At 42.9% G+C, this 12,379-nt stretch overlaps 1 protein-coding gene across 2 annotated transcripts in view; it reads right to left on the bottom strand.

The window, feature by feature from the left end:
* The window catches only part of MRPS31 (mitochondrial ribosomal protein S31), a 30,039-nt gene extending 24,929 nt beyond the window's left edge, over positions 1–5,110 (bottom strand). For both annotated transcript variants that reach the window (XM_060079882.1, XM_060079881.1), the window contains exons 1-2: positions 4,860–5,110; positions 418–702 (exon numbers count right to left, since the gene is read on the bottom strand). In XM_060079882.1, the coding sequence (XP_059935865.1) occupies positions 418–702; positions 4,860–4,984 (410 nt within the window). In that variant the 5' untranslated portion in view covers positions 4,985–5,110. The remainder of the gene's footprint in view (positions 1–417; positions 703–4,859) is intronic.
* Between the last annotated feature and the right edge of the window lie 7,269 nt (positions 5,111–12,379).

Here is a 12,379-nt window from a genome sequence, read left to right on the forward strand (position 1 = left end):
CATGACAAAATTCTATCCTAGCTGGAATTTTTTTAAATGAAATTTCAAATAAAGAAGTCCTTCAGAGACACAAAGCAACCTTCAAATCAGGATGTAAATAATTTGTTAATTAACAGCTTAAAGAAGCAATTAAATGCAGTTAATAAGTGATGAATATGTAAGAGAATGTGGAATTCTCAATTAGATCACTACTCTTTCCCTCTCTCTAGACTCCATACAGATATCCACTTATTTAAATACAGAATAACAGTATTTCTCATTTAATTATTAGTCTCTGTGTTTACAAACCAATATTTAGTCTTCATTAACTCTGTATCTCCAATGTACTCTAATTTAAAAAATTTTTTTCCTAAAAGAAAAAGACGAGTTTCAAAAATTACTTTCAAAGAAAAACATTCAAATTGCAATTCAACTTACCTCTTTTGGGGGGCATCTTCTGGAGCATTCTGAAGTCTGACAGTTGAAGCCTCCAAACTTTTAAGTTGTCTTCTGTTGGGTGGCTTTGTTGTTTGTACATTTACTGTGCTTAATTCAACTTTCATTCCCTTAAGAATATTTACCAGGTCTTTTTTCGTATTCTCCTTTACACTGTGTTGGCTCTCTGTCTCCTTGGAAATCTCACGGGTTGGAACAGACTGCTCATCTTTCTTGCAATAGATCACGCTGTTAGTGCCAAAATATCTTTGGATATTATTTTTTGTCCTGAAAAGATTAAAGAAAAAAAGGAAAACAAAAAAACACTGCAAAATAATACAGCTGCTTCTATGTGTTTAAAATTTTTTCACTTAAACCCTTCCCTTTTGCATATTACTGTTATCAGCAACTGTAAGGACAGCAATTTAACATTTATTGAACATATACTATGTGCCTAGTCTTGTGCAACATTTTATGTACATTTTCTCATACCCACATCAACTCCAAAAGGTAGGTATTATCCCCATTTTGCAGATAAGGAAACTGGAAACCAGAGGAGTAACTTAGCCAAGGTCATGTAGCTCAGAGCTCACTAAGGCCTAAGACCCGCTGGTGAGCACAAATGAGTTACAGGTGTGCTGAGATACTGACCACCTGGTCCTTGAAGTGGCTGGGCGAGGAGCAGGGCCGCTGGTGCACCTGTCTGTTGCCGCCTCCCATTTATCTCAAGGTCTGGTACAAATATCATTGTCTATGTTCCATTAAAAAAGTTGTGAAACACTGACATGGTTAATAAATTTCAACGTATTGGGCCTCCCTGGTGGCGCAGTGGTTAAGAGTCCGCCTGCCGATGCAGGGGATACGGGTTCGTGCCCCGGTCTGGGAGGATCCCATATGCCGCGGAGCGGCTGGGCCCGTGAGCCATGGCCGCTGGGCCTGCGCATCCGGAGCCTGTGCTCCGCAACTGGAGAGGCCACAACAGTGAGAGGCCCGCATACCGCAAAAAAAAAAAAGAAAAAAAAAAAAAAGAAAAAAAAAAGTCACAATTAAACAATACGAAAATAAAGAAATTTCTATCAGTAAAAAAAAAGGTTACTTTCTTCAAACAAATTCCTGGGTGTGATTCTAATCTATTCAACTTTCTCATTGAGCTCCATGTCATTTAACTGATCACTATCTGTAAACTAAGCTAAACTGGAACAGAAAAAAAGAACATTCAGTGGCTAGAGTTGTCATTCTGCTTTCTTCTTTAGATTTGTGAAAAAGAACAACACAAACAATCACATCTATTTCGAACTCATGCAAAAAAAGACTTCCCAATTCTAAGGAACCCAAATATCTAACTTTATTTTGTGGCATTAAGAACCTTTTGATAGTTAATGTTGGAGAACTTTAAAAACTAATGACTGTGTTAGTTTCAGTAAGAGGGTATAAAGTACAAAAAGTCATTTATTAAATATAATGAATATCTACTCTGTGCTGAGCACTATACTAGGCATTGATGATCCTTAGTAAATAAAAATTTCATGGTGCCTGTTTCATGAAGCTAACCGGCTAGAGCACTGTTTCTCAAACTTTAATATGCATAATAACTAACTAAAGGACTTGCTGAAACACAGATTCTTTGGTTCCACCAAGGAATTCTGATTCAGAAGCTTTGGGGAGGAACTCAGAGTCTGCATTTCTTTTTTTTTTTTTTTCCCTCGGTACGCGGGCCTCTCACCGTTGTGGCCTCTCCCGTTGCGGAGCACAGGCTCCGGACGCGCAGGCTCAGCGGCCATGGCTCACGGGCCCAGCCGCTCCGCGGCATGTAGGGATCTTCCCGGACCGGGGCACGAACCCGTGTCCCCTGCCTCGGCAGGCGGACTCTCAACCACTGCGCCACCTGGGAAGCCTGAGTCTGCATTTCTAACAAGTTCCCAAGTAATGCTGATGCTGCCCATCAGAGGCCCACATCTGAGTAGCTACGTTACACGTTCCATTCAATCCTTACAGTCTTACAGAACAGGTTTTATTATTCCCATATTATAGAAGAAACTGCTGCTCAAAAAGGTTAAATTAGTGGTTCTTAACCTTTAGAGGTTATATGAATCACCTAGGGAGCTTATTTAAAACATGGATTCCTGAGATTCACAGTTGGTAAATTTGGAATCAGGACCAAAGATCTGAATTTAATCAAGACCTCAGGTGATTCTGGTGCAACTGATCTCAAGAACCTGCATCAGACCCTGGGTTAAATAGTATCTCAAGTTCTCAAAGCTAGTAAGTGGTAGTGCCAGATGAGGGACCCTTTAATGAAAAGAGAAATGGCTATTTCCAAAAACGCTGAAACAAACTTTGATCTGCTCATAAAAATGTCAGAGGCTAACACATCAGACACTTAAAAATCAGAATGAAAACCAACTGCTTAACCAATATCCTTATAATCAGTAAACAGGGAACTTCCCTGGTGGCACAGTGGTTAAGAATCCGCCTGCCAATGCAGGGGACACAGGTTCAAGCCCTGGTCCGGGAAGATCCCACATGCCGCAGAGCAACTAAGCTCATGCACCACAACTACTGAACCTGCGCTCTAGAGCCTGTGTGCCACAACTACTGAGCCCGTGAGCCACAACTACTGAAGCCTGTGCACCTAGAGCCTGTGCTCCACAACAAGAGAAGCCACGGCAATGAGAAGTCTGCGCACCGCAACGAAGAGTAGCCCCCGCTCGCCGCAACCAGAGAAAGCCTGCGTGTAGCAACAAAGCCATAAATAACGCAGCCATAAATAAATAAATAAATTTATTAAAAACAAATCAGTACACGGACACATTATAATATTCAATATGTGGTACCACTGAATTTAGGAAAATGCTCTATTATTTTACATGTGAAAGTTAAATTAATACTAAAGGCATTATAACAGAAAGGTGGCAATCAGGAGAAAGAATCTCACATATAACCCATACTTCAATGTTTCCTTCCAAGACTGCTCTAGTACTACAGAAAGTAACCTATATTTATACCAGGAAAATCATGTATAAGGAAGTAACTCCATAACACTAAAATAATAAAACTCTAGCCCTAACCTCCCACCTGGGCTTGTTTCCACTGACAGCATCTCATCAGCACTTCAAATGCAGCACATCCAAAACCACATTCAAGAGCTTGCCTCTCAGACTGACTTTCTATTTTTCACTCTTCTGTACTGAAGGGGCCTCTTACCATAAGTAGCTATTTTTGTATTCTAAAAACTATGACATATTTTAAAAGCCTTCTCAAAGTTGGTCCTCATTCTTCTGTTAACATTAATGTACCCTAATCCTCCCAGGCAGCCAGCTGAAATCTTTGCTCTGACTGCCCTACCCTTACCTCATCATATATCACATCCTAGCAATTTCACCTCTGAATTCTTTTCCATCCAGCTACTTCTTCCCATCCCCACTGCTCCTAACCTGCTTCAGGGCTGTACTTAACCAAAAGGGCCCCCAACTGATCTGCATGGAATATATACGCAGGAGAATTAAGTTTTCATAATCATGAGAGTTCTCAGAGAATAAATACCAACACCAAGTATGCTGCAAATCTTTTTCTTGCCTGGCTAACTCCAACCCTTGGGCCCCCTTTAGATTTTTTTTTTTTTTTTTTTTTTGAGGTACACGGGCCTCTCACTGTTGTGGCCTCTCCCGTTGCGGAGCACAGGCTCCGGACGCGCAGGCTCAGCGCCATGGTTCACGGGCCCAGCCGCTCCGCGGCATGTGGGATCTTCCCGAACCGGGGCACGAACCCGTGTCCCCTGCATTGGCAGGCGGACTCTCAACCACTGCGCCACCAGGGAAGCCCCCCCCCCTTTAGATTTTATCAGGCTTCTTTTCCCGAAAGGATACTCTGAACCTCTCCTGCAATGGTCAGGCGTCTCTATTTGCTCACCCAGCAATTACCAGTTCAATGAATTCTGTGGCACTCTGCGCTACCTACACTATCTCAGCGATTACTCCACTATACTTGAATTGCCTATGTGGTGGAACTCTAAGCTCGGCGATGGCAGGACTGTGTTACTCGGGGCTTAACCCCAGGGCTGGCACACGGTAAGCGTTTTCAGTAATGAAGGTAAAAATGAAACCATCACAGACTTGGGAGGCAAAAAATCAAAAAAAAATTAAAAATAAAAACAACTTCGCTTTCTGGAACCTGTTTAAAATGAGGGGAGAAGTGGCAAGAGAGATGAGGCACGGCATGTAGCAGAAAAAGCACAGGGCAGCGGACCAGGCCTGTCACCATGACCTTGGGCAAGCCATTTTATCTTTCTGGGATTTCCCTTTGCTCAGATTTAAAGCGACGGCTTCTCAGATCCCGCGGATCATAACACGGACTCCAAGAAGCCGGAGAAAAAGAACTGAATGTGCAGGAGCGTGGACAGGGGTTTTCTGAAGACCTGCCGGGCCAACAGCGCTGCAACGCGGTACCTGACAGTTCCACGCGGAGAAGCGAGTAGCACGACGGCGGCCGCCGATACCTCTGGGCCTCCGGAGCACAAAGGGAGGCGGGAAAGGGGGCGAAGAGGGAGGAGAGCCGAGACCCTCGGAAACATCGCGGAGAAACAAACAAAATTGGGCACACAGGGGCGACGACGCGTCCTCCGACAAACACGCCCCCCGCTCCCGCTTCCGTTCCCCAGCCCGACGCGCTCCTCCCGCTTCGTGTGCCGGCGGACAACAGGGGCCGCTAACTGTGTTCCGGTCTCGCCCGCGGCCGAGCCCGCTGTCTCCAGGCGACTCCTCCCCGCCTCGGCGATTCTGGCCCCATCCCAGAGGTGGAGTCAACTGAGGTCAGCAAGGGGGTGGCGCTGGGGACGCGGCCCTGACCCGAGGACTGAGAGTGGAGGGAGCTATCAACTGTGCAAAATACTGCTGATGGGGCCAGTAAGATGAGGCGCAGAACAGACCCTACTGTGCAGCGTTAGGGGGAGAGGATCCACAGCGTTCATCATATTCTCAAAATGATCCATGGCCACCAAGGAGGTTAAAAAACAAAATTAACATGGGACATGCTGTCCGATAAATTAGTATTTCTTTTCAGTCTCTGTTTTTGACAGAGAGTCAAAACATGAGACATATATGTTTCATTGATCTAAAATGGCCTTAGAGATTAAAAAAAAAAAAATGCAAGAGAAAGACCTGACTTTCTCCTGCCCCATATGAAGGCAGTGAACAGTGGCCCAGAAGAGATGAGGGATTCAGATCTGGAAGGGCATGAGAGTACACACCCGGGTGAAAAATGCCGGCTAGTAGGTCACATGCCAACCTCTAGCTTAGAATTCCATACTGTCGGCTGAATATTAGCATCAACATTTTCCCTGCCGCTTCAAAAAAGAATCAAGATTGGTGGAGAATTTTTTTAAATAAATTTATTTATTTTATATTTTTGGCTGCGTTGGGTCTTCATTGCTGCGCATCGGGCGTTGCTGTGCTGGGGCTTCTCATTGAGGTGGCTTCTCTTGTTGCGGAGCACGGGCTTCAGTAACTGTGGCTCTCGGGCTCTACAGCGCAGGCTCAGTAGTTGTGGCTCTCGGGCTCTACAGCGCAGGCGCAGTAGTTGTGGCGCACGGGCTTAGTTGCTCCACGGCATGTGGGATCTTCCTAGACCAGGGCTCAAACCCGTGTCCCCTGCCTTGGCAGGTAGATTCTTAACCACTGCGCCACAGAGAAGCCCTGGTGGGGAATTTTTTGTGATGCTGAAAACACAGGTTACATTGAACAGATCTTGCTAAGATCCACTAGCCTTAGCAGAACTTTTGTGACAATGCTAAACACAGTACACTCAAGGATGCTTTCCTTTTTTTTTTTTTTTTCTGTCTACAAGAAATGCACTCTATTTGGGGGTGAGAGGGGTGTTTGTTTTTCCTCCAGTTTTGTTGAGATATAATTGACAACCAGCACTATGTAAGTTTAAGGTGTGCAGCATAATGATTTGACTTGCATACATCATGAAATGATGACCACAATAAGGATAATTAATAGAGTAGTTCTAACTGGCCGCAAATTCAACCACAAGAGCACTTCAGTACATTTTGAGAAAAATAAGAAAAGATCTGTCCTTTGAAAAACCATAACTTGTGCAATTGTCCAGAGCAATCATTTATGAAAGTGACAAAAACGTAGCCTCAAAGAAAATGTTTTTCGTCCTCCTTCTCTTCTGGCCTTGATTCACCAGTCATTTTCTTCCCAGTGCCCCCTTGAAGTGCACTTTCTAGAGCAATGTGCCTTGGGCAAGGGGCAGCAAATCAACTGAAATAGGTCCTGACATACATCAGTGACTTTGTCCTAAATGTCTCATGAAATTCTACACTAACTGACTCGATAAGCCTGCCATGAAAATGAAAAAACAAAATCATTCTATATCCCAGTTATCGATTGCTACATAACAGACCACCCCAAAACTTAATTAAATGGCTTAAAACAACGATTTATTATCTCTCATGGCTCTCTGGTTGACTGGGCTCAGCTGGGTGGTTCCTGCTTGGGGTCTCTCATGTGGTTGCCATCAGATAGCAGCTAGTCTGGACTGGATGTCCAACATGGCTTTTTCATTCACATATTTGATGGCTTAGCTGGAATGGCTGGAAGAAAAGGGCTGGCTGAGCAACTCTCTCTCTCTCTCTCTCTCTCTCTCTCTCTCTCTCTTTCCACATGGCCTCTGAGAGATAGCAGAATATGCCAGCACAAAATATGCCCCTTTGGTATAAAGATTATTTTGAGCTGTAAGCATTTGAGAAGAAGCAAACACGAAAAAACCTCTCTGCCTTCCCTCTGTTTGCCCAAAAGCAGGACATAAATTTGTAGAGATGACCCCACCCTCCTCTACCAGGAAGAACAAAAATTAATCACCGAAAACAACTCTAGATGCTTGTCAGCCCAGATATGACACAAAAGGAATCCACATAACCAACTTTACTCACTAACCTCTAACTTCTGTTAGTTCCCCCATATATTTGCCTTCTCACAATCTGCTGCTCTAGAAACTCAAAGTCTTTCACTTTGGTTTCATCCCTCTCTAAAAATGTACTGCTTTTTTGTTAAGATGCTCTATAACCCTGAGTTATAACCACTCATTTGAGTACTCATCTCTGAGTGATCCCATGTGTATGCATGACGCATGTGTTAAACTTCTATTTGTCAGTCTAATTTACAGAGACCCAGCCAACGAACCTACAATGGGTAAATGGAAAAGAGATCCTTTTCCTTCCCTTCACCTCTCTACATGGCTAGCTTGGGCTTCCTCACAGCATGGCACCTTAGGGTATTTGAATTTCTTACATGGAAGCTGGCTTGCCTTGCCGTGAGGGTTCCACAGACGCAGGCTAAAGCTGCACAGCTTTTTATGACCTAGCATTGGAAGTCACATAACATCACTTCTATGACATTCTATTGGTAAAAAAATGAGTCACAGGGCCAGCCCAGATTCTAAGGGAGGGAACTACATTTCCCTTCAGATTCCAGGAGTAGGGACTTCCCTGGTGGTCCAGTGGTAAAGAATCTGCCTTACAATGCAGGGGACTTGGGTTCGATCTCTGGTCAGTGAACTAAGATCCCACATGCCGCGGGACCACAAGTACTGAGCTCGTGCACCTCACCCAGAGCCCGCGTGCCGCAAGCTACAGAGCCCATGTGCTCTGGACCCCGTGCGCCACAACTAGAGAAGAGAAAAACCGCACAACACAACTAGAGAGAAGCCCGCACACCACAACAAACATCCCACGTGCCTCAACGAAGATTGCACATGCCGCAACTAAGACCCAATGCAGCCATAAATAAATAAATAATAAATAAATCTTTTAAAAAAACCCAAATTCCAGGAGGAGTGGCTCATTGGGACCATCTTTGGAGACTTGCTACCATCACATCTTTTTCTTTAATGTTCTTAGCAGCATTGTTCTTAATAGCCAAAACTGGAAACAACCCAAAAGTCCACCAATAGTAGAATGGATAAATAAAATGTGGTATACACAATACAGTATTATATAGCAATGAGAATAAGTAAACTGCAATTATACACAGTAACGTAAATCATTACAGTAAATGAAAAAAAGCAAGCCACTAAAATTCCTATAGTATGATTACACTTACATAAAAGTCAAAAACAGGTAAGATCAAATAATACTGTTTAGATATGCACACATAGTGGTAACATTCTAAAGAAAAAGGAAAAGAATTGGGGAGTTGGAGAGGTTATAAGTGGGGTGGGACACACAGGAGAGTGGGTAATGTTCTTTTTCTTGAGCTGGTGATGACTGCATGGATTTGTGTTTATAGTAATTATCTAAACCATAATTTCAGCTTCATGGACTCTCCTGGTCACATGTTATATTTCATAATGAAAACAATATTTAAAAAGAACAGGAACAAGGAGTAATAGGAAGAGGGAAGAAGAGAAGGAAGAAGAAGGAGAAGAAGGAGGTGGAAGTAGAGGTGGAGGTGAAAGAGGAGAAGGAGGGCTACCACCACAACTTGGCAAACTTTTAATTAAACCCATTCACTTTATTAGTCTATTCTGCCAGGGTTCTTTTTTTCCATTTCCAACCATCTTGATGGTCTTTTAAGAAGTTCATATTTTGATTTATATAAAATTTTGCACCCTCCCAGCACATAGATATATTCGCTAACTCCAAAGTTCCTGCAGAAAACAATTTTGGTTGATGCTAAGTTATCGAGAAGGCTAGTAAACACTGTCCTTTATAAGAATGTCTTATGATTTCAAATGGGGCACACCTGGAGAGCACCAAAGCCAATTTTTTTCAGCAATTACTACTTCTGGACCAAACAGTGAACTTTCATCAGTCAACCCTTATCAGATAGTCCAGGGAGAATATATTGCTGTTGTTTTAAAGAACTGTAACATATTTCTCCATGCAGGTGCTAAAGAAAATGAAATGAAAGAATTTTTAAAATCAGGAGAATATTGATTCCAGTCAATTCATGGTGCGGCAGACCTCTGGAATCTATGATTCAAAGGCGGAAATCTAAGTAAAAGGAATATTGATATTGCATCAATTGTGTTATAAAGCAACATGTGCACGTAGCATTCGATATTGAGAAGAGTTTTTCAAATGTTCTGATTATAGTACATCCTTGGGTGAGGCGAGCCTGAGAGTTTAGGAGGGGTCATATCCTGACACATAGACAGGCATTCTTGGCTCTGTGCAGCAGGATGGGCAGACAGGAAGGACCAGCTCTGAGAATTAGACCTGCCCTCGGGTGTCACCGAGGGAAAGGGTTGGGCCAGCTGCCAGAATACAGTGGCTGAAGCCTGTGCTGATAGCCACCTAGAGTCCAGTGTGATAGTTATATTTATTGCCATGTAACACACACACACACACACACACACACACACTCCACTCAAATGATATATACTACTCTAATTCCAAAGCACTCCATGAATAAATGATCATTTGAAATTTGTTAGCTAATGGGTTAGAAGTGGGATTCAATAACTGGTGGTTCACTGAACTGTAAAACTGTTATGCATAGTATTAATAATTATATAGAAATATTGAAAACAGGCTAAGTTATACAATGGTACAAATGAGCAACAAAGGGGCTTCCCTGGTGGCGCAGTGGTTGAGAGTCCACCTGCCGATGCAGGGGATGCGGGTTCGTGCCCCGGTCTGGGAAGATCCCACATGCCGCGGAGCGGCTGGGCCCGTGAGCCATGGCTGCTGAGCCTGCGCGTCCAGAGCCTGTGCTCCACAACGGGAGAGGCCACAACAGTGAGAGGCCCGCGTACCGCAAAAAAAAAAAAAAAAAAAAAGCAACAAAGATATTAAAATAGCAGTTTAGCTTAATGGTACAAGCAATTTCACTCCATCTTTATGAACTTCCTTCCCATACTATCTAATCTACCCCAGATTCGTTTCCTACATTATTTAATTACTATGCTAGGGACTTCCCTGGTGGTCCAGTGGTCCAGTGGACTCCGCACTTCCACTGCAGGGGGCCCGGGTTCGATCCCTGGTAGGGGAAATAAGATCCCACAAGCCGCAAAGCACGGCCAAAAAAAAAAAAAGTTTTAAACAAAAATTACTCTGCTAATTCTATGAAACACTCTACATCTGAGTAAATAATACATCTGGGAAATATCTAAATGAATAACACACCGAGAAAGATACAGGAAAAGTTAGAAATATCCTGCTAGTCTGACATTTGCTGCCAATCTGCTCATGCTAGTGGACCACAATAGGACAAATAGAGAGGCCACTTCTGCCGAGTGCCAGGAGAGTGGAACACAAATGTCACAGCACAGGTGAGTTTTACAGGTACTGTGACTCCTTGCTCATGCACCCATCAAAATGTTTGCTTCTTGTCTTATTCTACTTTACATTAGACTTGCTCTGTTTGCATATACTTCATATGCAATCAGATTTAATCTATATTATGAATCGCTTTTCAATCACTAGCATCGCCTGTATATGTGACTTCATTTTTCCAATAAATATGTTGCTTCGCTGTCTATTATATACTAGTTTACATTGCTACCAATATATTTATTTTTAGCTATACAATTTTCTATTTTATTTTCAGGGTTGGTAGACATTGTTTTTTTTCCGTTATGGTATATTACAAGATATTGAATATAGTTCCCTGTGCTATAAAGTAGGACTTTGTTGTTTACCTATTTTATATATAGGTAGACATTGTTGAATATCCAGGATTTATGATTTAATATTTCCATTTCATAGAATCAGTATACTTTATTTGATGTGCAAAATAATCCTTTTTCCCTAAAATCCACTTGAAATCAATTTGCAATGCTTCTATGTAAGAGTACAAAAAAGTAAAACTTTTCCAACAAAATTGGGAGGTGCCATATATAGCTGCAGTGTAGTAATTAATGATAATAACATTAACTGCCGTATTGAGCACTAAACAATTTATATCTGTTAACTCACTTTTCTTTTTTTTTAAATTTATTTTATTGAAGTATAGTTGATTTACAACATTGTGTTAATTTCTGCTGTACAGCAAAGTGATTCAGTTACAGGTTTATATACATTCTTTTTCATATTCTCTTCCATTATGGTTTGTCACAGGATTTTGTTTGTTTGTTTGTTTGTTTTTGTTTTCGTTTTGAGGTACGCGGGCCTCTCACTGTTGTGGCCTCTCCCGTTGCGGAGCACAGGCTCCGGACACACAGGCTCAGCGGCCATGGCTCACGGGCCCAGCCGCTCCGTGGCATGTGGGATCCTCCCGGACCGGAGCTTGAACCCGTGTCCCCTGCATCGGCAGGTGGACTCCCAACCACTGTGCCACCAGGGAAGCCCCTATCACAGGATATTGAATATAGTTTCCTGAGCTATACAGTAGGACCTTGTTGTTTATCCATCCTGTATACAGTTTGCATCTACTAATCCCAAACTCTCAATCCATCCCTCCCTCATCCCTACCTCCCCCTTGAAAACCACAAGTCTGTTCTCTATGTCTCTCAAATTTCTGAATAACATCAGGATGACCCGATGCAGGGTAATTGTGTGTCACAGCAGATGATGACATCATGTAACAAGGAGTCCAAGAATTTGAAATATTTGAAAATCCAACTAGCCAGGTCGCCAGAGACACTGAGGTTTGTTCTTTGTGAAATAAGCCTGCAGAATAAACCCACTTATCCAGCACTTTTAGCTAACCATTTCAATATATTTGTGACCCCACTCGCAAAAGTGTTAAATTATTACGGGCATCTTTCAAAGGCAATGTACCAGGGAAAGGCACAGCAAGAGGTAGAGAATGAGGCTGGACGGCTCACCTTGGGGTGAAGCCTGTCCCGAGGTTTTCTGGTCTGGGTGGGGCGTGGCTGTGTGGCGCAGAGCGTTAGGTGGAGAATTTGTCTTCTTTCTTCAGAGGTGGAGTAAGAGCAGTTTTGTCTCCGCACCGTCCACAGTGGGAAATTTTTATCTTTCTCCCTGTATATACATATATTTCCAGCTAATCTAGTT

This window comes from Mesoplodon densirostris, chromosome 17 (assembly GCF_025265405.1).
Source record: "Mesoplodon densirostris isolate mMesDen1 chromosome 17, mMesDen1 primary haplotype, whole genome shotgun sequence".
In the NCBI taxonomy this organism is placed as follows: Eukaryota; Metazoa; Chordata; class Mammalia; order Artiodactyla; family Ziphiidae; genus Mesoplodon; species Mesoplodon densirostris.